Genomic DNA, 25,908 nt, shown 5'->3' on the forward strand with positions numbered 1-25,908 from the left:
CACCCCCTGACGCCCCATCCAAGGCTCTTCTACTCAGACACAAGTCCCAGGATCCACGCTCAGCCTCTGAAAACATGAGCGCCTGCGTGGGGACAGCATCAAGTATCTGAATGGGACCAATGCCCCACTCGCCCCTTCCCTTTGCCCCTCCCTGGCCACAAGGGTGCCTTCTCAGTCTGGGCATCCTGTGCCGAGCAGCTGAGCAAAAGAAGCCCTAAAGGTGCTGCAGCAGACGGGCCAGTTTGGGGATTGCGGCTCTTTGCTGTCCTGCTTGTGCAGCTTCCGAAACTGAGGCCCCGCCATAACCATTGGGGTGCTATTTTGCAACCTGCTCGCGCAAAATACTAGTTGCCACAATATGTTCTGGAAGCCTCCGTGCAATTGGGCGCAATGAACTAGGGCCAAAGAAGAGCTGCAAGCTCTGTTTTAGAGAGAGCCAGTGCCTTGACGGGCATCGCATCCCACTCCTGCTGTGCAGTTTCCTACGCCAACCGGCCGCGCACATGGCGCTCCGGCCGCCCAAGTTGAGCTGAGGTCTTGACACACTGCTCTCACCTTCTGCCAGCCCTGTGCTGGGGCGACGGTGTGCGTGCCCACAGAGAGGGCTCTGAGTGTCCCCTCTGGCACACGTGCCATAAGTTTGCTACCACTGGCCTACATGATATCGAGCGACAGAATAATCTGGCCATAATGAGGAAATTTTGTCCATGGTATGACTACTTTCCACATGGTCATCTTGACATTTGGCACCCTATCTGCAAAATTTAACAATCCCAAAATATAGCTGCACTTTTGCAAGGTTGAATATACTGCCTTTGGCTGTACTTGAGGGTCGATTTCAAAAAATTCCACTGGAAAAATGGTCATACCCCTGTGGAAATGGCAGTACTGAGTCAGCGGTTCATGTCCTTCTGGTTTGCACTCTTTATAAAGATTTGAGGAGTGAGGTTATTACCCCTCTTTTATTTTCCATGTCGGGTCGCTCAACCATTGCTACTGTGTCCTTTCTTTTAGCAGATCAAGATGATCAGGTGAGAGCAAAAACTGCAAGGACTTTAATGGGGGGCAATTAGAATAAGATCTATTATTTGATGTAAACCCCAAAATGCATTCTATTTTAGTTAAAGTTTTTACCTCTATCTTTGGTATATTTTGTTATTTTATTGCTATGACTTGTGGCTGATGCAAATAAAAATTCTTCTGATCTGATCAATCTTCACTAGAAATAAGGTGGTCACCAGTCAGGAGTCCAGTCCCTGGCTTGATAACACAGTGAGCATAGTTTATTAAAAAGGATGATTTATTGTCAAAACAAACAGATAAATCCGGTTACAGATAGGTAGCCGTGTTGGTCTGCCATAGTCAAAACAAAAAAAATTCCTTCCAGTAGCACCTTAAAGACCAACTAAGTTAGTTCTTGGTATGAGCTTTCGTGTGCATGCACACTTCTTCAGATAAATCCGGACGGCTCTAACACACCATCCGCCATCATCAGTCAAGATGACCCTTCTGAAGAATGCTTCCGGCGCAACCAGAAGCAACTGAACTTTCACTTCATACATCTTTGGTTTTCCTTCTTATCTTGAAGCCTTCCCATTTGTCGAGACCTTGGAGAGAGTGAGTCAACCCCCTCCTCTTCCTCATTCTCTGAGAGGCTGTCCCTTAATTCTTTCCCACCGGTTTGTGCTTCCGGCGAGCTTTGACTATGTTCCTGACTACATTCTCCGCCATTCCCTCATCAGCAAGCATTCCAAGGGGGTGGGGGAGTAGGCACTAGCCGATGCTCATCCTGCAAGGCAGTTAACCCTCTCTTTTCCTGGATGCTTTCTTCAGTTGGCTGCAACCTTCCCTGGGAGCTGGCTCATTCATGACATCACCTGTGGAAATGATGTTCTCTCAGCTAGTTCCAGTAGACAGATGCGTCCATTAGGCAATTTGGTTCTTAAAAAAAGAAGAAGATTGTATTGCCTCTTGTATTAATCTTATTTATTATTTGCATTGATCTTATTTTGGAGAGCCCCTTGCTCCAAGTGAGGAACAATGAAATGCTGCTGTTTTCCCTGTCATTCCAGCTCCACCCTTTCTTACAAGAAATCCAGTGTTTGAATACCTCCAGGGGCACAATATGTTTGGATGAGAATTGGGAGCTGCCTCCTGACTTGGATATCATGAATTGGGTGATGTTTCCCAATGAGTCTCATGCTTTGGTGAAGATTGGCAGTATAAGGAGAGAGGCATCTACTGGCATCAAGTTCACCATCAACCCAGAAGCCATTGAGTGGCCTGAGAAGTTTCACAAGGTAGGGGATGTTAGCGAGGGAGAAGGCTAGGAGACATAGGCGCCGACTCCATGGGGCCTGAGGGGGCCCGAGCCCCCTCAAAAATTCGTTTGGGGGGGCTCTGCCCCCCCAATAATTTAAAAAAATTATTACCGTGAATTTCGCTCTGTGCGTGTTATTGAGCGAATAGGCAAAAATCAGGCAAAAATAAGATCGGGCGGTCTGGCGGAGGGAAGGCGGAAGCTGCTCCTTTCCTGCATTCTGCCTCAGGGTCTTACTGCCCACCCGCTTCTATTGCTGCGTTTGCTCAAACTCAACAAAGAGCAGGGAATCCCCTGCCCTCCTGGCAAGCAGAGGGTTAAGGAAAGGATCGAGTCCTTCCTTCTAATTCTTTCCTAGTCACACTGCGTGCAGGCTCCAGGTGGGAGAGAGAGAGAGAGAGAGAGAGAGAGAGGGAGGGCTGACTTGGGGGGGGGACTTTTGCCTTCCTTTCCTCCCCCCCACGCCGTTAAACTCCTCGCCTGCATTCTTAGCCAGCTGCTTCTCCGCACACCCCTCTTGTGCTTCTTGTCCCTTCTGTGTTTTTCCTTCCCTCCCCATTTAAAACGTGGTGACAAAGCACGGATCCACATGGATCCTCAGGATTTTTGCATTGGGTCACCCCAAATTCACCATCAGATCACATTACATGTCCATGGCTACAGCCTGCACCAAAAAAATCATGCACCCACTGTGGCCTGGGGCCACAATGGTGCAAAAACGTGGTTACAAAGCACGGATCCACATGGACCCTCAGGATTTTTGCATTGGGTCACCCCAAATTCACCACCAGATCACATAGCATGTCCATGGCTACATCTTGCACCCAAAAAATCACGCACCCACTGTTGCCTGGGGTCACAGTGGTGCAAAAACGTGGTTACAAAGCACGGATCCACATGGATCCTCAGGATTTTTGCATTGGGTCACCCCAAATTCACCATCAGATCACATAGCATGTCCATGGCTACATCTTGCACCAAAAAAATCATGCACCCACTGTTGCCTAGGGTCGCAGTGGTGCAAAAACGTGGTTACAAAGCACGGATCCACATGGATCCTCAGGATTTTTGCATTGGGCTACTCCAAACTCACTGTCAGATATTAAAAATCTTTATAAAATAGAGAATTAAATACATACAGAATGTTAAATTTTCAGTTTCGAAATATTAGTACTAGTTTAGTACTGTATTTCTATATTACTATAGTACTGTATTAGTTATTTTCAAATACTTAAATATTTTTAGGGTGTAAGACCCAATTAAAGCCCGTTATTTACATACAGTATTACAGTATTTACATACAGTATTAGGCATACTGTATTAACTTTATTAACTGTATTAAAGCATTAACTTTGAGATATTATTTTTATTTAATGAACCCTCAGCCTTATTCAAAGTAAGCTTAAATTAGCTATTTCACTTATTAATCAAAGTGCTATTACCGTGCGACAGCAATATTTTATGTTTTATTCTTTTAATGATAGTTTAGGATTTATTTAAATATCATTTCAGTCTTTTCAGAGCTATATATTCACTGCTCTGTAATAGTCTATAAGCATAATTGTTACTGTAAATTAAATTAGCTTTTTATGAAAATACCGTGCGTGTTTATGTTTTGTTTCTTTTTTCAAAGCCAAAAAGTGTTTCAGGCTTGTCGCGTTTCCCGGAGTGTGGAGTTGTAGAGAGTCGAGTTTTCGGGGTTCTAATGTTGATCATATGACTCTAAAATACTTTTAAAAAACTTTAAAACTCACTAATTTTCATCTAAAATTTAGAAAACTTCCCGGGGCAGGACCCCGGTATGGGCCCCCCCAATATTTTTTATAAGTCGGTGCCCCTGCTAGGAGATCCTGCTCGTCCTCTTCCTGGAGCCTCTTTTGCCAAAGGACCTTAGAAGGGGGACCAGTGGTGTCCTTTCCACCCAGTTTCAGCTGCCAGCGCTGCTCCTTCTTGCCACAGCAGCTGAGAGGGGAGAGGAATCTGGAGGCTCAAGAATGCGCTAGCGCCCAGGCATCCTGAGAAAAGGCAGACTATGTTTCCCAGCCAGGTCCCTCTCAGTCCACCTGGGGAGGAAAGCCAGCAGCACCCAGCTCTCTTCTCTTCCCCACTTCTCCCTTCCTCCCTTCCTCTCCTTCCCACACCTTCCACACACCCCAGCATCAAAGGAGGCTGGCTTTCTCTAACTCTTTCTCTAAGTCTTACACCCAGGCGTGTGCACCTTGTGGTTTGGCATGTGGAACATTATCCGAATCCTAAAGTTTGGCAAAACCACATTAAAGCCCTGAACAGCCAATTGGTACAATAAAACCTGAAATATTTAATACTTCTCTGTCTAGGACTGCCTTCCAGTCGCCACCACCGAGAAGGCCCTCTGCCTGGTTCCCTGTAACCTGACTTCTCATAGGGAGGGAACCGCCAGAAGGCCCTGGACCTCAGGGTCAGGGCGGGATAAAGGGGATAAAGGGGAAGGAGACACACCTTCAAGCGTACAGGGCCAAGTTTGTTTAGGGCTTTAAAGATCAGCACCAACATTTTGCATTGTATATAAACGTGTGATATAAAACTTGCATGAACAAACAAACAAACAAACAAACAAAGAGATGCTTCTGTGCAAAACGTGGACAGGGTCAGGGGGAAAAGAGATCCTATTAGGTCATTTCCAAACCATGTGGGTAAAATCCAGACACACAAATACCCCTAATGCACCTACTTTCCCTCTCCCTGTATCATTTTTATTGATTCTCCATGCACCTTCTTATCTTCATGGTTAGGCTGTGCCTCGTTCCAGGTGTAGCAAAATATGTCAACCTGGATTTGCAAAGGTGGTTCCAGAAGGAAAGACTGTTTGCTGCTATGCTTGTGATCCATGTGCGGAAGGAACCATGTCCAACCAAGAAGGTGGGTGAGAAGGATTACAAGAGAGGAAGCATTTTTGCCCTTTGCAAAAAAGGAACAAAGAATTGCTTGCCACTCTTTACCTCTGTACACATTCTAATTTCCGGAGCACAGGTGGTCATGGATGTAAGGCATGCTGAAGCCACTCTTTTCCTCTTCCTCAGATGCAGAACGTTGCACCAAATGCCCAGAAGATCAGCATCCAAACAAGGACAGAGATCAATGTGTCCCCAAGATTGTGACCTTCCTGGCTTATGAAGAACATCTGGGGATCGTCTTAGCTTCCATTGTCCTCTTCTTATCTTCTACAGCAGGCATTGTGTTAGGAATCTTCATTAAATACAAAGAAACCCCAATAGTCAAAGCCAACAACCGGGACCTCTCCTACATCCTGCACGCCTCCCTTCTGCTTTCCTCTTTGTCCTCCTTCCTCTTCATTGGGCAACCAAGGATAGCGACCTGCCTTCTCCGACAAACGGCCTTCAGCATCATCTTCTCCGTTGCTGTTTCTTCTCTCTTGGCCAAGACCATCACGGTGGTGCTGGCCTTCCTGGCCACAAGGCCAGGGAACAGGGTGAGGAGATGGCTAGGGAAGAGTCTGGCCAACTCCATTGTCATCTCCTGCTCCGGTGTGCAAGTTCTCATCTGCACCATCTGGCTGGGCTCTTCTCCCCCATTCCCAGAGCCCGACATGCACTCCCAGGCGGAAGAGATCATCTTGCAATGCAACGAAGGCTCTGTGGCCATGTTTTACGTTGCCCTCGGCTACCTGGGCTTCTTGGCTGCCACCTGCTTCACGGTGGCGTTCCTAGCCAGGAAGCTGCCTGGCTCCTTCAACGAAGCCAAGCTGATCACCTTCAGCATGCTGGTCTTCTGCAGTGTTTGGGTGTCTTTTGTGCCCACCTACCTAAGCACCAAGGGGAAGTACATGGTGGCCGTGCAGATCTTCTCTATGTTGGCCTCCAGTGCTGGGCTCCTGGGCTGCATCTTCCTCCCCAAGTGCTACGTTATTGTGCTGAGGCCTGATCTGAATACAAAGGAGCACCTGGGAACAAGGACTTAAGATGGCCTTGGATTGAAGGAGCCAAACCACTGAGCCAAAGGCAAAGGCAAAACAATTCAGAAACTCTGAGGGTGGGAGATTCATTTTTTACTCTTTTATTCTCTGGATAGAGACTGTGTTCATTTACACTCCTGTAACGGAGCATGAATATCCCAATCTTTATTGTGTAATTGACAGAAAAGGATTGGATATAATTGCAGTAAGATAATTAAAAAAATACTAATCTTTGTGGATAATATGTGGATAATATTATTTGATTGGGAATAGCAATTTACATACTGTCTTGTATATTATTTACTACAAATGTATGCCTTAATTATGCATTCTCAACATATTTTAATTTTCCTTATTCTACTTGTTAATTCAGTGCAATTCTGATATAATCAGTCAGCTGCCAAAAGAACTGGGCTTGGCTCTTTGAAGGCATCTGAATGTTTTCTTTGAAGCTTGAGAACACTAAAAACAGCCAGGAAAGGAAGGGGGGGGGACAAGGTGCTTTATGCTCTTTTGTGGTTTTCAAATCCTCTCCTTTCTCCTTGCCCTCCCCTCAAAATGAAAGAGACTTGTGTAGCCATTGTTAGGTTTTTCTGTTTGCTACTTCGGAAAAAAGGGGGCAGGCTTTTGATTTATGCTCAACAAGGAATTTAATAAGGGTTTACTATGCTCTCCCCCCTTGACCAAGGTTGAATGGACTTTATTTAAAATTATTACTGGACTAGACTAGGAATGCTGTTAGTGCACTGAAAAAAAGAAGGACCTGCTGCTGAATGTATCTGGCAAAGAGGCTGAATTTGAGAAAAGATCTTGTCTTTAACTGTGTGCCGAGGAAGAACTCCAGAGAGGAATTTTAATGGTGGAGTATGGATATGCATTCTGTGAGTTATTTATGGCTGCAGCTCATAGCCTAGTCAGTAAACAGCAGAAGGAATGGAATGTGACCTTGTGCCATCCAGATAAACACTGCAAAGAACTGAGCAATGGAAGATCGTAATGAACTCTCCCAGCACATCAGGTCTGGAACAACACTGTACATGAAGGACTATACATGCGAAATGCATCGGCCATTTATAAGATGCAACGGAGGTCCTGTTTGTAAGGTGGTGTTACGGAAAAATCTGGGTGTGAGGCTGCTCAGTCACCCAGCTCATTGGGCAGAGCCTGTGGGTCCCTGCGGAATAAAGGAAGGAGTCCAGCCACCAACCAGAGCAAATAGCTGTCCATCAGTTTATTGCGCAACAGATTCAAAGAGGAATTTTGAACCCTGAGGAAACTTTCCCACCATATCCCAGAATACAGTTCATACAGCATCATTGCTACATCATTGCTACATCACTGACATGTCACAAAAGGGGAGGGGTAGACAGGGGTTACACTAGTTTAACCTTGGCAAACATGTCCAGACAAGTCCTTGGTACAAGATTAGCATAAGCAGACATGGCAGGGCAAGATTCAGGTATAAGATGAGCATAGACAAATATGTCTTAAGTACCAACCACCCAAAAGTACAATAGAAGTTCCTTTGCATGTCTGGAGCCCGAGGCAAGTCAGGTGATGAGATTTGCCTTCCCTAGGCTAACAATGAGCCCAGCAATTGTCACCTCTGGAAACTTCCTGGAGTCCTTTTGCAAGGGGAAAATAGATTTGGAATGGAGGTAACTGGCAAAGGAGTTGATTTTATATTATTTTTAAAGCTAGGTAAATTCCGTGAGCTGTCAAGTTGAAAGGATACATTCAGGCATAATATTTGTAACATTTAACTTTAAAGATGTGCCCCCCCCCCCCGGTGATTTCTGTAACTGGAAAAAGCAGCCAGCTGGAAGAATGGTGTAACGGCAAGTGAAGGTTTTCAACGGGACTCTAAATAAGAAATGATGCAGCAATGTGAGGAAATGATGATGATCATATGTTTGGAACAGGAGCGGGAGACCTGTTTTTAAGAAATGGTATTAATTTAATGTGGTTTGATATGTATTAATTTGGAAAATTAATAAAAATAATTTAAAACAACAAACAACAAGTGGACTCTTTATTACTGCGTTTGTAATTAAGATTAAAGGGCACCTGGGATCCCTGAGATTCCCCTGGCAGACAACAACTTTCCTGCACTTGGGGATCCGGAAGATCCCTGGTGGGCGGGGCTTGTCTGTTTTGCTCCAGGGTCAGCCTCTCCCTTCGGGGTCTGTTCCCTTAAAAATGTCCATTAAGAGGGACCAGCAGCCGCTTGCTTCTTGCCTCAGACTTGCTTCCGGCTGTATTTAGTTCCTCTCTGTATGCTATATTGCTACAGTTACAGGTAGGAAGCCGTGCTGGTCTGCCGTAGTCAAGACGAAATACAAAAATTCCTTCCAGTAGCACCTCAGAGACCAACTAAGCTTGTTATTGGTATGAGCTTTTTTTATTTTTGTTTTGTTTAGACTATATTGTTACAGTTTTCTCTATTATTAAAGCTTAATCTGCGTGAGTCACTTATTTTTCTCAAACAAAAAGAAACCGCTGAGGAAAGGTGTGGGACACCCTAAACTTGGGTGTTCGAGGGGATATTCCCAGTTTGCCAGGAGATTGGTTTTGTTCGCACAAACCCCACCTCCACAACAGAAATGTTCCTCTCTAACCAGGCCTTGGCTGATTTCCTTTCTCTGGCCTCTTTCATGTGTTTGTGGGAGGGGCAGAATGAGGCAGAATGAATGAATGAATCTTTATTTGCATCAGCCATCAGCCATAGCAATAAAACAACAATACGACATACAAAGAATAGAAATAGAAATAAAAAGTTGATTATATAAAATTCATTTTAGGGTTTTTGAATCAACGGTCAAATAGTGGATCTTACTCTAATTGCCCCAGCTAAAAGCCTTGCAACTTTTGCTGTCTGCTTTTCTTATGATTTTGTGTTCTTGTTTCATATTTTTATGTTATGAACTGCCCTGCGATCTTCGGAAGAAGCGCGGCATACAAATTTAATAAGCAATAACACAAAGCCTCAAGCGTGGGGAAAATAAAGCCTCATTAAAGGGCAGGAGGTGCTCACTGGAAGGACAGATCGTGAAGCTGAGGCTCCAGTACTTTGGCCACCTCATGAGAAGAGAAGACTCCCTGGAAAAGACCCTGATGCTGGGAAAGATGGGGGGCACAAGGAGAAGGGGACGGTAGAGGAGGAGATGGTTGGATAGTGTTTTCGAGGTTACCAGCATGAGTTTGACCAAACTGGGGGAGGCAGTGGAAGACAGGAGGGACTGGCGTGCTCTGGTCCAGGGGGTCACAAAGAGGCGGACACCACTAAACGACTAAACAACAATAAAAGGGTAGGAGGAGCCTGTTGGCACTGGCACTCCCCCCACCCCCCTTGAGATTTTGGCATAACTAACTTTACAGCAGGGTGAGAGAAGAAATAAGCCTCCAGAACTCCCACCTGCCAGCCCCACCAGCAGCATTGGGCTCAATCTGGTGGATCTACATTTGAATCCAAAGACCAATGAGGACCTTTGCTTTGAACAGCCCCCCCCCCCATGTCCATCCACAGACCCACACATTCTATGCTTCCCTTGGTAACGGAAGAGGGGAAAGGACTCTGACTGATTCGCTAACTCTGCCCTGTCCTGTTCCCCCTTGGATTCTCTTTAAGCCAATTCACAAACCAACAACTCATATTCTGACCACTAATAAGGAACAATATGTTGCAGATATTCCCGCAAACTTATTGTGCTCTTTTCGGGATGCAGAAATGGCATGAGAAGATGTGGTCTATATATTTGCATCATTTATTACTCATGTGATAAAGATAAAGAAGCTATTGCACACTGCGCTGGAAAGAACATTACCAACATCTCCGTAACTGCAATTCCCCCCGCAGCTGCTGAGGTCCTCTCACAAATTCCTCAAAAACAAGCTAGAGATGAGCTTGCAGTATCTCCACATCTGGGAGAGTTGTGCACAGCTATTAACCAAATGAAAAACATCAAAGTCAGCGGACCTGATGGGATACCTGCCGAGGTCTTCAAAGTGGGTGGAATTGGACTTGCACAACAACTTCACAAGCTCATCGAAAAAATCTGGGAGAGAGAAGATCCCAGCAGATTTCAGGGATGCCAAAATTATCAATCTCTTTTAAAAAGGTGACAGAAGTGATTGCGGAAACTATCAAGGCGTCTCTCTATTAGCTGCGGCCAGCAAAATTCTTGCAAGGATCTTAGTCTCTTAACAATACCCAAGGTGACCCTTCCTGAACCCCAAAATGGTTTTCGGCCTTCTAGGGGGACAGTAGACATGAATTCCATCGCTCGACATCTTTAAGAAAAATGCAGAGACCAAAAGCAAACTCTGGATATGGTGTTTATTGACCTGACTGAGGCTTTTGACACTGTAAATCGTAATGCCCTGTGGACTGTCCTTCTGAAAACTGGCTGCCCAGATAAATTGTGGACATCATTCGGCTCCTCCATGATAATATGACAGCAACAATCGCAGATAACAATGTCTCTCAAAATAAACCATTCGAATTGGGATCAGGTGTTAAACAGGGTTGTATTATCGCCCCAAATGTATTTACTATTTTCATTGCCATAATCCTACACTTTGTCAAAGGGAAACTCCCCAGTGGAGTAGAAATCATATACCGAAGAGATGGAAAGCTCTTCAATCTGAGCAGGCTGAAAGTAAAGTAAGTTCCGTCCTAAGCTTCAGGATGTGGAGGACAGCGTAGTGTGAGCACGCTCAGAGGATGACCTCCAAGCAATCCTAAATATCTTCACAGAAACTTATGAAAAGCTTGGCCTATCGCTCAACATCCAAAAAACCAAAGTGCTGCACCAACAAGTACAAAATAACATTTCTGCAGCACCATAAATCCAACTCAAGGGTGTAACGTTGGGAAATGTTGATCACATCTCCTACCTGGGCAGCTATCTTCCCACAAGGGCCGACACTGATGCCAAAATCCAGCATCACCTGAGCTCTGTGAGTGCAGCTTTCTCCCGATTGAAGTCAGTGCTGGATTTACATATAAGACAAACAAGCTATAGCTTAGGGCCCCACTCAAAAAATTTAAAGGAAAAAACCCTGGATGTACATTTCCAAAATATAAGATAAAAAACAAATGTAATAAAACCTACATACAGCTCCTTTCTAGATATGGAGTGCCTACATTCTGCTCTTTATAATTATTAGTAGTTTGCATCATATGATTGTTTCACGTTATAGCAAGTTTCTAGAGCAGGCATCCCCAGTCTCTGGGTGGCTTCCAGGCTTCCAGCAAAGATTAAAAATACATTAAAATGTCACACATTAAAAACTTCCCTGAAGAGGGCTGCCTTCAGATGTCTTCTAAAAGTCTGGTAGTTGTTGTTCTCTTTGACATCTGGTGGGAGGGCGTTCCACAGGGTGGGGGCCACCACCACGAAGGCCCTCTTTGTAAATGGTGTTTCTAAAGGAACTTTTGTTATTGCCAAATGCCAATGTGTTTGCATTATTAAGTTTGTTATGAATAAAAAAATCATTTTAAGTTAGAGCTTCATAATTATTTGACTCTTAACATACTTCTTAATTATATTTCACTCTTACTATACTTCTTCTTAGTTGTATTTCAGTTCAACAATGACTTTGATAAAATACATATTTTGTGATGTGCTTTAGATACCCTTTAGGTCAGAGATCAGCAATCTTTTTCAGCAGGGGGCCGGTCCACTGTCCCTCAGACCTTGTGGGGGGCCGGACTATATTTAGTGGGAAGAAATGAACGAATTCCTATGCCCCACAAATAACCCAGAGATGCATTTTCAATAAAAGGATGCATTCTACTCATGTAAAAACACACTGATTCTGGACCTTCCACAGGCCAGATTGAGAAGGCAATTGGGATGGATCCGGCCCCTGGGTCTTAGGTTGCCTCCCCATGCATTAGGTCCATCAATGATCATCTAGCATCTATTCAACACACAAAAAACAGCGGCAATTTGTTGTGGGCAAAGGACAGCTGGACATAGAAAGGGCCCCGTTACCTTCAGGAGTTCCTGAGGGCCACATCCAACCTCAATCCGGCCCTGACTGAAACGCAGAGCATTTGAGGACATTGGCAGGGAAACCACAATGCACCTTTACCAGGCTATTCTGCTACTAACCTGAGTGTCTGCTTGTGAAACATGGACCACTTCTGAACGCATCTCCAGCTCTGAAAGATCCCGCCAACGTTTTCTCTGAAAGATTTGCCCGGTGCAACGCCAGGTGTCCGCCATTCCTGAGGGGGGCAGGCTCTCCCACCAGCAGCCAGGGATGGCGGGGTCTTCGTGTCTCTCTCTGTCTGAGATGGAGAAAGCCTTCCTGGAGGGCCAGTTTGGTGAGGATCTCCCTGTCAGGAGTTCGGCCTACACTCGAGTAGGACCCTGGCAGAGACCCCTGCCCGACTGGCATGTTCCCTCCCTCCTGGTCGATCGTTCGGGAGCTTCATAAGCTTTTTTCTGCCCGAACATCACAGTGACCGATGCCAACAGACACTGGCACACTTAGGGATCCGGAGAGTTTGCGCATCATGCGCATGGCAGACCTCAGCAACTCAGCATTTTGGCTAAACTACTTTATCTACATAGGAACACACAGCGAGCACTGCAACATGGCTCCCTCTCTCTGTTGCATCAAAGGACAACAGTCCACTTCACGGAACACAAATATCCTGTCTCTGTCACATCCCACTCTGTGGAGTCAAAACATATAATGTCATGTGAAAGGCAACAATCGCATGACTGCAAACATGGAGCAGGAATTCTAACACTCCCCTGGGCCTGGGCCTCTCCTTCGCCCGCTTTCCTGAGGGAGTTTCCCCCTTGAGTTTCCCTCTCGGCTGCTCCCTTCCTCCCAGCTTCTCCTTCATTTCTCTTTCTCTTTCTCTCCCTCTTTCTCTTTCCCCCCATTGTTTGGGGGCAGCTGGGTTCCCCCCCTGGCCAGGCCGGCCCAGGAGGAGCCCAGGGAGGCGGCAGAGGAGGCCTTTCCCGCCCTTTTCCGAAAAAGGCGGGAAACGCCATTTTGTTTCTTCTAGAGATGTGATGGCGGCCCCTGTGGGCCTCGTGGCTCCTCTGTGCTCTCTCCTCCCAGCTCCTCTGTGCTGAATGATGGCGGCACCTTTGGGTGCCAGCGCTCCTGGGGTGTCTGGCCGCCTGGCCGCCCTCACTCTGCATCTGCGTGCAGGATGGCTTTGCCTCAGGGGGCACTTCTCTCCTCGCCATGTTGGCACAATGGAGGAGGCCCAGACCCTTGGGGATGCCAGGCCTGGGGGGATCCTCCATGTTGTGCGCCAGAAGAGGCAGCAAGGAGGGAAAGGCCCTCTCTGAGGCCTAAGTGGGATAATAATGAGGCATCTAATCACAGCCTGCATTTTTATCAAAGCTTATATATTAATCAGGATCTGTATTTTAAAATGAGCCTAAAGATTTTCAAATGTTTCATGCCAGGCAAACCAGCTGCCTAAGAACCTTGGCAAGATGTTTATTCTCCTGGACAAGGGGCCCCTTGATTTATAGCAGAAAACAATTCTCAAAGTCGTAAAAAGGGAATTACAGGCTAAGAGCAAGGTTACACTGACCCTACAGATTAAGCGTTGATAAATAGTAAAATAAAACCATGTGCCTCCCATTAAACTTGAGCCATATCTTCTTCCTAAGGTTAAAAAGGCCAAGAGCAAATGGAAAAGAAAGCATCTAGCTGGCAGAAAGGGAGAGAGTATTTTGGGAAGTCTTTTTCTAAAGTTGTTTCTTTCTTAAACTGAGATCCTTTTAAGATTTTTTTTCCTTTTAAAAGGTTATTTATGATAATGTATGAAATATATTGGCTTAAATGTAATTATGTAAAGGATTTAGAAACTAAGAAATGTTAAAAGCTTATGTTAAATTCTTATTTCATAGAATCATGGCTGTAGGAGACCAGAGGGGCAAACGAGCCCAGCCCCCTGCCAGACAGGAGACACCATCGAGCACTCCTGATATATAGTTGTCAGGCCTTTTGTTTAAAGACCTCCAAAAGGAGATCTTTCATTGATGATGCATGAGAATGTGAACTCAACATCCTTGACATCTGTTTAAGATAAAAATTTAAAATTATTAAACCATCTGTTTTGGAAGGCAATAGGGCAAGGAGGGCAAGAGGTGAGCTGGTAATTAAGGTTCCTTGTTGAGATAAATGTAAGATAAATGACTACTTATTTGTCATTTATAGATAGAAGAATATATAGCTTTTGTCTCCCATAAAAGGTAATATGAAATGGGTGTATCTTTTGTGATTGGTTCTAGCAAACAGCCAATGGGAATTTCAACCAGGCTGATTGGACAGAGGCAGCCAAAGGAGGAGCAAGGAGGCTGGGCTGAGGGAATATAAGTGCTGGCCATAATGGCAGGAGCCCAGGCCAGAGCTTGGTAACCATATACCACTGTGCCTCTCATTTATTTGTCTGACAAATAAATTATTATTTTAATTTCTCTATTGCTGCGTTGAATATTTCATTCCAGCTAAGCGTTAACCACAAGCAGGGTGCTACAATAATAATAATAATAATAATAATAATAATAATAATAACAATAACAACAACCACAACAACAATAATAATAGGGCCTTTTTCTCCTCAGAGGTGGAGGGTTCCCTCAGGGGAGTTTGACCCCCAGACCAGCTTCCTTTGTCCCACCAGAGTCAAGGCAAGCCAGGGCTGAAAGGGGGCTTTCTGTCCCCGGGGTCCAAGGCCCAGTTGGGCACCCCTGGGTGCGTCTTTGCGCCCATACACATGCAAAGAAACACCCCGCAACACGTTTATTCGTCAAGGGCGTAAAAAGGATGTATATCATCTGAGTACAAAGGAAGCCTCAGAGCAAAGGGGAAGTGAGCATCCCTTCCAGGCAAAGCAAAGTGTTTGTTCAAAGGAGAACTTCCAGGGGCAGCAATAGTCTATCTGAGGTCAGGTTTCAAATGGTTTATTTGGTCACGGGGTCCTTAAAAGACAGCATTTCCCTCAGATCAGCCAAGACCCTCTGGTCTCCTTTTAAAATGGTTCCCCCCCTCTCGCTGAGGCTTTTTGCCACCCATCACTCTTTGTTCTGCGCAAACCCTTTCAAGGAGTTTTGGCATGTAAATTTACTCCCAAGTAAGCTTCACAAATTTTATTTTTGTCTGATTACTCGTTTAAGGAAATGATAGTTTTGTAGTCCTTTGCGGTTCCACGTGAGGCGAAGAAATGCTTTTTGTGAGTCTGAAGCAGGAAGGGCCCTTTGGTCACAGTCCTGGCTGGCCAGGGATCTGCCTGGGGCAGGGAATGGCTCTCCTGCGGGTGGATCACACAGAGCCTGTGAAAGGACTCAAGCTGAGCTCCTGAAAGGGATCAGAGAATGGCAGAGCTGGAAGGGACCCAAAGGATCAGGCATGTCCAACAGGCAGAGTGCAATCTACTGGTAGATCTCAGGGTACTCCTGGTAGATCCAGGACGATCTCTGGACCCTCAGCAATCTTTTTTAAAAAATGTTTTATTAAAAAAAAAAGCTCAACAAGTTCAGCTTCCAAAAATTATCTCAACAACTCTGGCTTCATTTAAAAAGCTCTACAACTTTGCCTTTCCAAAAAAAAACCCCAACAACTTTCACTTCCAAAAAAAGGTAGATCACTGCCAGTTTGTTTGTTTATTTGGTTGGTTGGTTGGTTGGTTGGTTGGTTTACAATGGGTAGATCACTGCCAGGTTTTTTTTAATACTGTGAGTAGATCACAGTCTATTGGGATCTGGACGTGCCTGGTAGTCCAGTGGATTCTCTTCCTCCGTTCCCCTCCAGAATTTCTTTCTCCCGCACAGCAGCAAACCCTCAGGGGATCCCGTCTCCAGTGGGAAGAGCCATGCAGCCGGGCTTTCCAGGCTGGGAGCCTCAGTGGCCCCGCTGGGGAGGCTTCACCCGGGACAGAAACCCTGGCTAGACCCCGACCCCCCAACCTTCGGGCGGAGGGGAAAGACAAGGCTGGATACTCCCCTTCTTGCCCCTCGAACTCGGGGTCCCAGAAGCCCTTTCTCTGTTCCTCCCACTCAGGTGGTAGTTCAACAGGAAAAGTCGCTCCCGCTCCTCATCCCAGACCCTCCCAATGTCCCCATTTTCCAGGGATGATTTAGAGAAGCCGTCCCAATTTCTGATTTGATCCCAGAATGTCCCACTTTCCCTTAGGACGTCCCTATTTCCACTGGAGAAATGTTGGAGGTATGTAATCCCTCCGGGACGCAGGTGGCACTGTGGGTTAAAGCCTCAGTGCCTAGGACTTGACGATCGAAAGGTCGGCGGTTCGAATCCCTGCGGCGGGGTGCGCTCCCGCTGCTCAGTCCCAGCGCCTGCCAACCTAGCAGTTCGAAAGCACCTCCGGGTGCAAGTAGATAAATAGGGACCGCTTACCAGCGGGAAGGTAAACGGCGTTTCCGTGTGCGGCTCTGGCTCGCCAGAGCAGAGATGTCACGCTGGCCACGTGACCCGGAAGTGTCTCCGGACAGCGCTGGCCCCTGGCCTCTTAAGTGAGATGGGCGCACAACCCCAGAGTCTGTCAAGACTGGCCCGTACGGGCAGGGGTACCTTTACCTTTACCTTTAATCCCTCCAGGTCTCGGGGGCCCACTGCAGCCCAGTGGGGGGGACGGGACTCTGGGGAACTGGCATGGGTTGTAATAATAACAATAATAATTTATTATTTATACCCCACCCATCTGGCTGGGTTTCTCCAGTCACTCTGGGCAGCTTCCAACAAAATATTAAAATACAGTGGTCTGTTAAACATTAAAAGCTTCCCTAAACAGGGCTGCCTTCAGATGTCTTCTAAAGGTCTGGTAGTTTTTCTTCTCTTTGACATCTGGTGGGAGGGCGTTCCACAGGGCGCGTGCCACCACCGAGAAGGCCCTCTGCCTGGTTCCCTGTTACTTGCTTCTCGCAGTGAGGGTTGCCATATGTTTGTATTTTCCTGGACATTTTAGCAATTTCCACCTGGACTCTGTTTTTGAATGCCAATTCTGGCTATGTCCCAGAAATTTCATGCAGTTCTAATTTACATGTCCCTTTAACATTCAAACTTGGTTGGCAGTTTATCTGTTCAGCCTGGGTCACATTCCACTAAGGAGTTGGGTTTCCCAACAGGCTATGGTGAGTCTGATCTTTCTTCTTCTTCTTTGGCAATCCCTCATAGATGAGTAAGATGGTCTTCCATAAACATGCTTGTAACAGTAAGTGGCTGCGGAGGCCAATTCTGGATCCACTTGTCCTTCCACAGTGGAAACACAGGTTTCCAGGCAGGAGTGGATCATGTGGGTTTGCCAAGCATGTGTTCCTCTTAGCACATTTCTGTCTTTCGGCCTGAGTTTGAGCATCTTCAAAACCCACAACACCTATGACACCTTTGGTAAATGCTGTTCTTCAATTGGAGCACTTGCAGCCCAGTGTTTCCCAGTTGTCGGTGTTTATACTACATTTTTTTTTAGATTTGCCTTGAGACAGTCTTTAAACCTCTATTGTTAACCACCAGCATTATGCTTTCTATTTTTAAGTTTGAAATAGAGTAGTCGCTTTGAAAATCAGGCATCCGAACAACATGACCAGTCCAACAAAGTTGATGTTGAAGAATCATTGCTTCGACACTGGGGATCTTTGCTTCTTCCAGTACACTGGCACTAGTTCACCTGTCTTCCCAAGTGAATGTGTAACATTTTCAAAGACACCGTTGATGGAATCTTTCAAGGAGTTGGAGATGGCATTTATAAGTGGTCCATGTTTTAGAAGCAGAAAGCAAGGTTGGCAGTACAATAGCTTTGTAAACAAGCACTTTGGTTTCCCTGTGAATGTCCCAGTCCTCAAACACTCCGCACTTCAATCGGGAGAAAGCTGCACTCGCAGAGCTCAGGCAATGCTGGATTTTGGCATCAATGTTGGCCCTTGTGGAAAGGTATCTGCCAGGTGGGAGAAGAGATCGACATTTTCCAACGTTACACCATTGAGTTGGATTTGTGGCGCTGCAGAGGGGATATTTTGTACTTGTTGGTGCAGCATTTGGTTTTTTGGATGTTGAACAATACGCCAAGCTTTTCGTACGCTTCTGCAAAGATATTTAGGATGGTTTGGAGGTCATCCTCTGAGCGTGCGCACACTATGTTGTCCTCCGCATCCTGAAGCTCTAGGACAGAAGTTACGGTAACCTCACTCTTTGCTTTCAGCCTGCTCAGATTGAAGAGCTTTCCATCTGTTCCATATATGATTTCTACTCTGGTGGGGTAGGATCAACAAAGTGTAGGATCATGGTAATGAAAATAATGAATAGAGCTGGGGCAATAACACAATCCTGTTTAACACCTGATCCCACTGTGAATGGTTCACTTTGAGAGCCATTGTTTTCTGCTATTGTTCCTGTCATTATCACAGAGGAGCCGAATGATGTTCACAAATTTATCTGGGCAGCCAAATTTTAGAAGGAGAGTTCACAGGGCATTATGCTTTACAGTGCTTCTGATGGAGGCGTCCAATGACTCATTTAGGCCAACGGCTCATTGCCATTCCACATCATGTTCTCATGATGAACAACCCAATGTCTCCATGAAAAGCCCTGGCTGGACCTGAGCACAACGGCCCTCTCCCCTGTGGAGGCAGAGCAGGACTTTGGGGGCTTGTAGCCTTTTCAAGCTTTATGCACCCCAATTCTTTGAGAAGGTGTGAGCAGCTCCCTTGGGACCCTCCGGTCCGGCTTCTCTAGTTTCCCACTGTGAGCTACAGGGTGTTGGACTAGTTGGGACTTTGGTCGAATCCAGGTGCAGGTCTCTCTCCAGAGGACCTGTGCACAAATTTCAGGCCAAACATGCCCCCCCCCCGCCCTATTGATTTATGCCAAATGTTAGAGCAGCATTGCAAACATGTTTTCCTCCAGCTCTGCAGCTGCTGCTTGAGGATTCAAGACGCCAGAAAGTTATCTAGGTGAGATTTCTTCCCCTTATAATTATCAAAATCATAGTGATTTCATCTTCTAAAAGCCCAAGAGATGTTTCTGGAGATTGCATCAGAAGCACCAACAGCATGACATTATTACTTGTACCGTGAATGAAAAAGAAAAAGTTGTTGCAGATGATAGATCCTGTGTTGGAGACAGAGAGAGTCAGGATTTGGAGCAGGTGAAGGGCTGGGGGGAAGAGGGAAGCCAGAGCTGAGCCCCCCCCAGGAAAGCCACTGCAGCTTTGGTCTTGCGAGAGTCTTGTGATTCTCCTGCTTGGCTGGGTCAGGAAGGAAGAGGAGCCACACGTAGCAGATGTGAAGGAGGCAGAGCCAGGATGAGATCCCTGCTGCTCCTGCTGCTAATTCAGTCCCATGGAGTTTGTGTGAAGCAGAAGGCAAAATGCCCCTTGAATCTGATCAGAGATCAAACTGATGCTCACAATTACTTCCGGCCTGGAGACTTTCTCATTGGTGGAATCATATCTCCAAAAGATTTTTTAGAATATGATCCCTATGTCTTCTCCCAGACACCCTTCACCAGGATTGTGGAGTAAGTAATTCTTTGCAGAGGGATGTCAAAGTCCTTAACGACCCCTGGTGAAGGAGAGAGCCCCTTTCTCAAGGCTGGGGAGTCTGGGGTCCTCCAGAGATCGCTGGATTACAGCTCCCCTCTTGCCTGCCTGACCCTTGGTCTTGATGGCTGGGACTGATGGGAGTTGGAGTCCAGTAAAAGATTTCTCCCAAAGCCTCTCCCAGTTCCTTGCATCTTCCCAAGTAAGATACTCTCCTTCTCATGCTACTGGGTTGCTTTTGGAGGCTGGTGACACAAGAATGCAAGAGAATCTGGTCAGGGATCAAAGGGATCCCCAGAAGTTTCCCACCTGCAGGACGGAGGTGAGGATGGCATGAGACTCAGGCAGTATTCAAGGTTCCAAGATTTGATTTATTACTATTCTATTGGTACAATTTATAAACTGCCTAGTCAGAATTGCTTTTAAGGAATGCAGTTTTGAGAATGAAGTGTTAAGATCCTCTGGGTGATGTTTGTTGGCTGAAGAGAGGGAAAGATATGCTTTCTACATAAAACAATAAAAGCCAGGAGACTCCCATGCTATGGAGTCAGATCTCTTAAACATGAGCAATTCTTCTTCTTCTTCTTCTTCTTCTTCTTCTTCTTCTTCTTCTTCTTCTTCTTCTTCTTCTTCTTCTCCTCCTCCTCCTCCTCCTCCTCCTCCTCCTCCTCCTCCTCCTCCTCCTCCTCCTCCTCCTCCTCCGTAAAGATGTTTTGAGGTCCTGGACTCAAATTGCTCCTAACTAAGCCACTGGTCACCCTGGACAAAACACCGCCCCCCCACTTGACCCCCATTTTGCCTTCTGAATAAGAGCTGGGGAATGTGTACAGCCCCCCTTTGAAGGACGCAACAGTGGCGTAGCGTGCGGGGTGCAGGGGGGCCGGCCGCACCGGGCGCAACATCTGGGGGTTAGGGTTAGGGGGCGCAAATCCACGGATCAGGGGGCGCAAATTACTTGCCTTGCCCCTGGTGCTGACAACCCACGCTACGCCACTGGGACCCAAACCCCTGAGGCAAAAGCACAGGCAAAATATTTGCAGCAGCTTCCCAGTATTTCACAAATTTGGGGGGAGGGAGATTTATTTTCTTACTCTGTTTTATTCTCCAGAGTACCTCTACACTCCTGGATTGGAGAACAAATCTCCAAATCTTTATTGTATAATGTGTAGAAAATGAATGGATATAAATGCAATAAGATAATTTAATAGAGATTAATCTTTGTGGATAATATTTTGTTATCATTCACCTGTGAAGAGGGTTTCAGTCTTTTAAATTGGTCCATTCATTGCAGCGACGCATCTAAGTTCTACTGGCACATCTTCTCCTTCCTCTTCACCATCCAGGAGATCAACCGGGATCTCAGACTCTTACCCAACATCACCCTGGGCTACAACCTCTATGAGAACTATTTTGATGCCAGGATGACTTCAGATGCCATGCTAGAGCTGCTTGCAGGCAGCGGAAGAAACATTCCCAATTATCACTGCGGAGAAGAGAATCCCCTTCTGGCTGTTCTTGGAAGGAGTGATTCTGACATCTCAAAGGAGATTTCCACCATGTCAGGCATCTACAAAATCCCACATGTATGAATGAGACAGGGGGCATGGAGGGACACAGTAGGACACTCTACTTTCTCCTGGGGGAGTTAAGGGGGGAAACCCTGAGCTATGTGCTGGCCATCCGGCCAAGGATTCTCCCACCTGCCTTGCCCCACCTTCCAGCCCTGAGCTGCTGCCATGGACATGATCTGCATGTGTCTTTTAGTGAACTGAATCGAGATAGAGATCATGCGTCATGCGGTGGGGAGACTGGGTGCATGAATTCAAGAGTGCTCAGTTCATTTCTGGTTGCTGGTTTGTTGAGGGTATTAATATTGTTCCATAGATTACATACTGTAGTATTTTGTTAATAAGGTTACTTTTGTTGAAATTGTGCTGTTTAGCTTATGAGTTGTTTTGTTAATAGTTTTTTCTTTATAGAGTGAAAATGCTGATGGTTTGTAAATTATTCTATATTAATTATGTTGTATTTGTGATGTCCTATTACATTTTTGCTGTTCATGAGCCGCTTTGTGATTTTTGTGAATGAAAAGCAGCACAGAAATATAATAAATGGAATGGAATCCATACTCTTTTTTGAACATACTGAGCCTTTTCCTGCTTGGCCCCCACCTGACAGGCAAAGTACTAGCAAGAGGAACCAGGCAGGCAGGGAGCATCTTTATCCCTTCCCTTCTTAGTATCACACAAGACAGACAGAGAACCACAAAGTATGTTCCCCCCCCCCCCCGGCTGGAGCTGTTGCCCAGTGTTCCCCCTCCTCCTTCCCCAGCTTGCATATCAGGCCCCTCCTGCAGCCTACGGTGGCGGCCGAGGGACCCCTTCTGCCTCGGGGTCATTTTCTGCTCTGTGATGTGGGTGAAACGCCTGGTTTTAGAGGAAGGAGGAAGATCTAGCAGGCTCCCAAGGGACCTAGTCTCAACCGGCTCTGATCTTGTCTCCACTGCATCTGACTCCTGTCTCTCTTCAGGGCTGGTGAATCTGCTACATTGCCCTTCTTCCTCACCTTCCAACATTCCCCAGCTCTTTTCTTCTTCTGGGCTGTGTCCTTTTCCCACCACCACAAACCTGGCTCCATGCTGTCTGCCCCCTCCCTGGAAGGCTCTTCAGGGTCTCCACCTCTTCTTCTCATCTGAACAGTTCCTGACACCACCAGATGTTTCGGAATAAAACTCCCATTGGCCCCACCAGCACAATTTATTTTTTTATTAAGAGTTTTGTTAATACAATAAAAAGAAAAAACAGAATACACAGAAAACAGACAAAAACAAACAAACATAAAATTTAGCATCTTGTGATAACCATCTTTTCTTCATTTTTGGACTTCCTTACATCTCCCGCTCCTGCATTCCAAATTTGTAAAACTTTGGCCAGCAACTTATCACTTATTTATTCAGAATTTATTTTTCTCATAAAATTCACTCATTCTCATAATCTTTTCAACTATCTTTATGGTGCCCTATTGCTTTCAAATCTTTCATCCTTCTTAACACTCATATAGTTTACAGTATTTTTGTAGATAGTCCTTAAATTTATTCCAGTCCTCCTCCACTGCTTCCTCTCCCAGGTCTCGGATTCTGCCAGTCATTTCTGCTAGCTCCATGTAGTCCATCAGTTGCATCTGCCATTCTTCCAGCGTGGGCAAATCTCGAGTTTTCCAATATTTGGCGACGAGTATCCTTACTGCTGTTGCTGCATACATAAACAATGTTCGATCATTCTTTAACACCCTCTGGCCAACAATGCCCAAAAGGAGGGCCTCTGGTTTCTTAGGGAAGGTATACTTAAATACCTTTTTCAGCTCATTATATATCATTTCCCAGAAGGCCTTAACCCTGGGGCAAGTCCACCAGAGGTGAAAGAACGTTCCTTCAGTTTCCTTACATTTCCAACACTTATTATCTGACAGGTGATATATTTTTGCTAGCTTGACTGGGGTCATGTACCACCTATATATCATTTTCATAATGTTCCCACCAGCACAATTTATATCAATCATTTCAGATTACTAAATATCTACTCCTTCCTGAAAGCAAAACAATTACTCTTTCCTTTCCTCACCAGCTCAGTTATGGCTTCACAGCCCAGGTTCTTGAAGATAAAACACAGTTCCCTTTCCTCTACCAGATGCTCCCCAAAGATGAAAGTCAGTACCAAGGAATAGTGGAGTTGCTCCTCCATTTCGGATGGACGTGGGCTGGCCTCTTGGCTGTAAACCATGACAGTGGAGAAAGTTTTGTGAGCATTATGACACCTCTGATGATCAGAAGAGGGATCTGCATTGCCTTGTCAAAAATACTGGCAGAAGAGGATTTAATTCCACTGATGAACCCAAGTGAATCTTTTTCCAGATGGAGACAAGTTGGGGTATTTGTTTGCTATGTAACTGATACAGTGGAAATTTTATTAATAATAGAAATATGTACGGATTATGAGGAGAAAATAGGGGGGAAAGTCTGGATAACAACAGCTTTCCTGGGCATCAGCACTGGCTTGACTTTCCCTCCTACACTCTTCCAGCACATTCAAGGTTCTCTCTCTTTCGCAATTAAGACCAGAATAATTAACACCAAACATGGTTATGATGAATCACTGTCCAGTCTTCTTATCCATTTTTTGGATGAAGCATTTCACTGTTCATATGCAAAGCATGTTTTATCCCCGAAAGGCTGGATAAGATGCAAAGAGAAGGAGGAATGGGAGTCTTTGCCCCAAGGGGAGATTGAGAGAGTCCTGTCTGGAGACAGCTATGGCACTTACATCAATGTTCAAGCTGCAGCCCAGGCCTTAAATGCTGCGTTTTCATCTAGACCACGGCGGATGCTGATGGTAGGAGGAGCCCAATGGGAACAGGGAAGGCTTCAGCCATGGCAGGTGATTTTATTGTCTTTTGTATTAATCTTATTTGTTATGTACTGAAGTTCTCACCCTGGGCCAGCAGGGGGATACTGCAGATAGTTTTCACTCAGGTCCACGTCAGTTATTTTAGGCGGGAAACCCTGGGTTGTTGTTGCTACAATGTTGACAGCCGGCTGCCTATAAAAGCAGGCCGGCTGAGCTGTTTGCTGTTCAGTTCTGTCCAGCTTACAAATAAAGAGCTGCTCTGGAGAAATCGCTGTGTCGTCTGCTATGTTCGCCCACAAATTCACACTGGCGACGAAGGTGGGATCGATGGACATCAGAGCACAGCCAGATGCAGCCACCTCTGAGCAGAGCTGAATCACTGAGCTGAATCACTGAGCGAAATCACTGAACAGAACCAATTGAGAGCTGACTGTTCTGGCTAGAGCATGCTGTTCCACGCCGGCATCGGAATCATGGCTTCACTTGTGCCTCTACCGCCGTTTGCGCCAGCCTCTGAATCATGGGACTCCTACCTCGCTCGGTTCGACTGCTACCTCCAAGCCAACGAGCTGACAGGAGTATCAAAGGAGTGGAAGCGGGGCCTATTCCTCAGCCTCTGTGGGGCTGAGGTGTTTGAGACGGCCCGAGCATTGGTTGCGCCTGAAGCAGTCCAGGCAACACCATGGGACACGATCCAAGAGAAGCTCCACAACCACTACGCACCAAAGCCATCCAAGATTGCTGCCCGCCATGCGTTCTATCACCGGAACCAGGCAGAGGGGGAGTCAATCAACAACTACACCTCCGCCCTGCGCCAGGCTGCAATGCACTGCGAGTTCCGAGACTTAGACGATGCCCTGATGGATCAAATCGTCTGTGGGGTATGGGACATCCGTCTGCAACGGCGTCTCCTCGCCAAGCCAGACCTCACGCTACAGAAAGCCAGTGAGGAGGCTGTGGCCTCAGAAGCTGCTGAACGCTGCGCCCAGGAGATCCGCAAGTCCAGCAGCCCACGTCTTCCTAGGAAGCCAGTTCCAGTGCATCATGAAGAGGCCAGCAGTGATGAGGCATCCTCCAGTGAAGACGATGACGTGCACCAGACAAAGCGGGAGCGCAGGAAGTTCCAATAGAAGTCCAAGGGCCAACCGGAATGTGCCGGCTGCGGAGGGAACCATTCCTGTGCCAAGTGTCGATTCAGAGACGCCATCTGTAGGAAGTGATCCAGAAGGGGCCACATCGCTAAGGTCATGAACTCTCGGCTCATCGCGGCTGTCTGCTGTGGGGAGACCGCGTCGTGATTCCCCAGGGACTCCGTCAGCGCATCCTGGAGGCTCTGCATGTTGGCCACCCGGGAATCGTCAAAATGAAAGCGTTGGCTCGGTGTTACGTCTGGTGGCCTAACATGGATGATGCCATCACTGCCTGGGTGTCCACCTGTCAAGCGTGCCAAGAGTCGAGGCCTGCACCACCGGCAGCTAAGGGACACACCTGGGAGATGCCAAAGACACCCTGGTCGAGGGTGCACATCGATCTGGCCGGCCCCTTTCACGGCCGGACCTTTATGGTAGTGGTGGACGCCTATTCCAAATGGCTGGAGGTGGCCCTGATGCCCTCCACCACTACCAAAGCTGTCATCCGGGTGCTGCGAGGCCTGTTTGCGACGCATGGGTGTCCTGATGTCCTTGTCTCCAACAACGGA

The 25,908-nt window shown here is 46.4% G+C and overlaps 1 protein-coding gene across 4 annotated transcripts in view; it reads left to right on the forward strand.

Moving 5' to 3' along the window:
* LOC309381090 (vomeronasal type-2 receptor 26-like) overlaps positions 1 to 25,908 on the forward strand; it is a 108,542-nt gene that overhangs the window by 76,127 nt on the left and 6,507 nt on the right. For 2 of the 4 annotated variants that reach the window (XM_081931538.1, XM_081931537.1), the window contains 3 exons: positions 2,073 to 2,300; positions 5,092 to 5,218; positions 5,380 to 6,322. In XM_081931538.1, coding sequence (XP_081787664.1) covers positions 2,073 to 2,300; positions 5,092 to 5,218; positions 5,380 to 6,278 — 1,254 coding nt within the window. In that variant the 3' untranslated portion in view covers positions 6,279 to 6,322. Of the gene's footprint in view, positions 1 to 2,072; positions 2,301 to 5,091; positions 5,219 to 5,379; positions 6,323 to 23,429; positions 24,240 to 25,908 lie in introns of those variants that run through there. The other 2 variants (XM_081931535.1, XM_081931536.1) reach the window with 1 other exon arrangement.

The sequence above is a fragment of the Podarcis melisellensis genome (genome assembly GCF_964234715.1).
Source record: "Podarcis melisellensis genome assembly, chromosome: 12".
NCBI classification, from domain to species: domain Eukaryota; kingdom Metazoa; phylum Chordata; class Lepidosauria; order Squamata; family Lacertidae; genus Podarcis; species Podarcis melisellensis.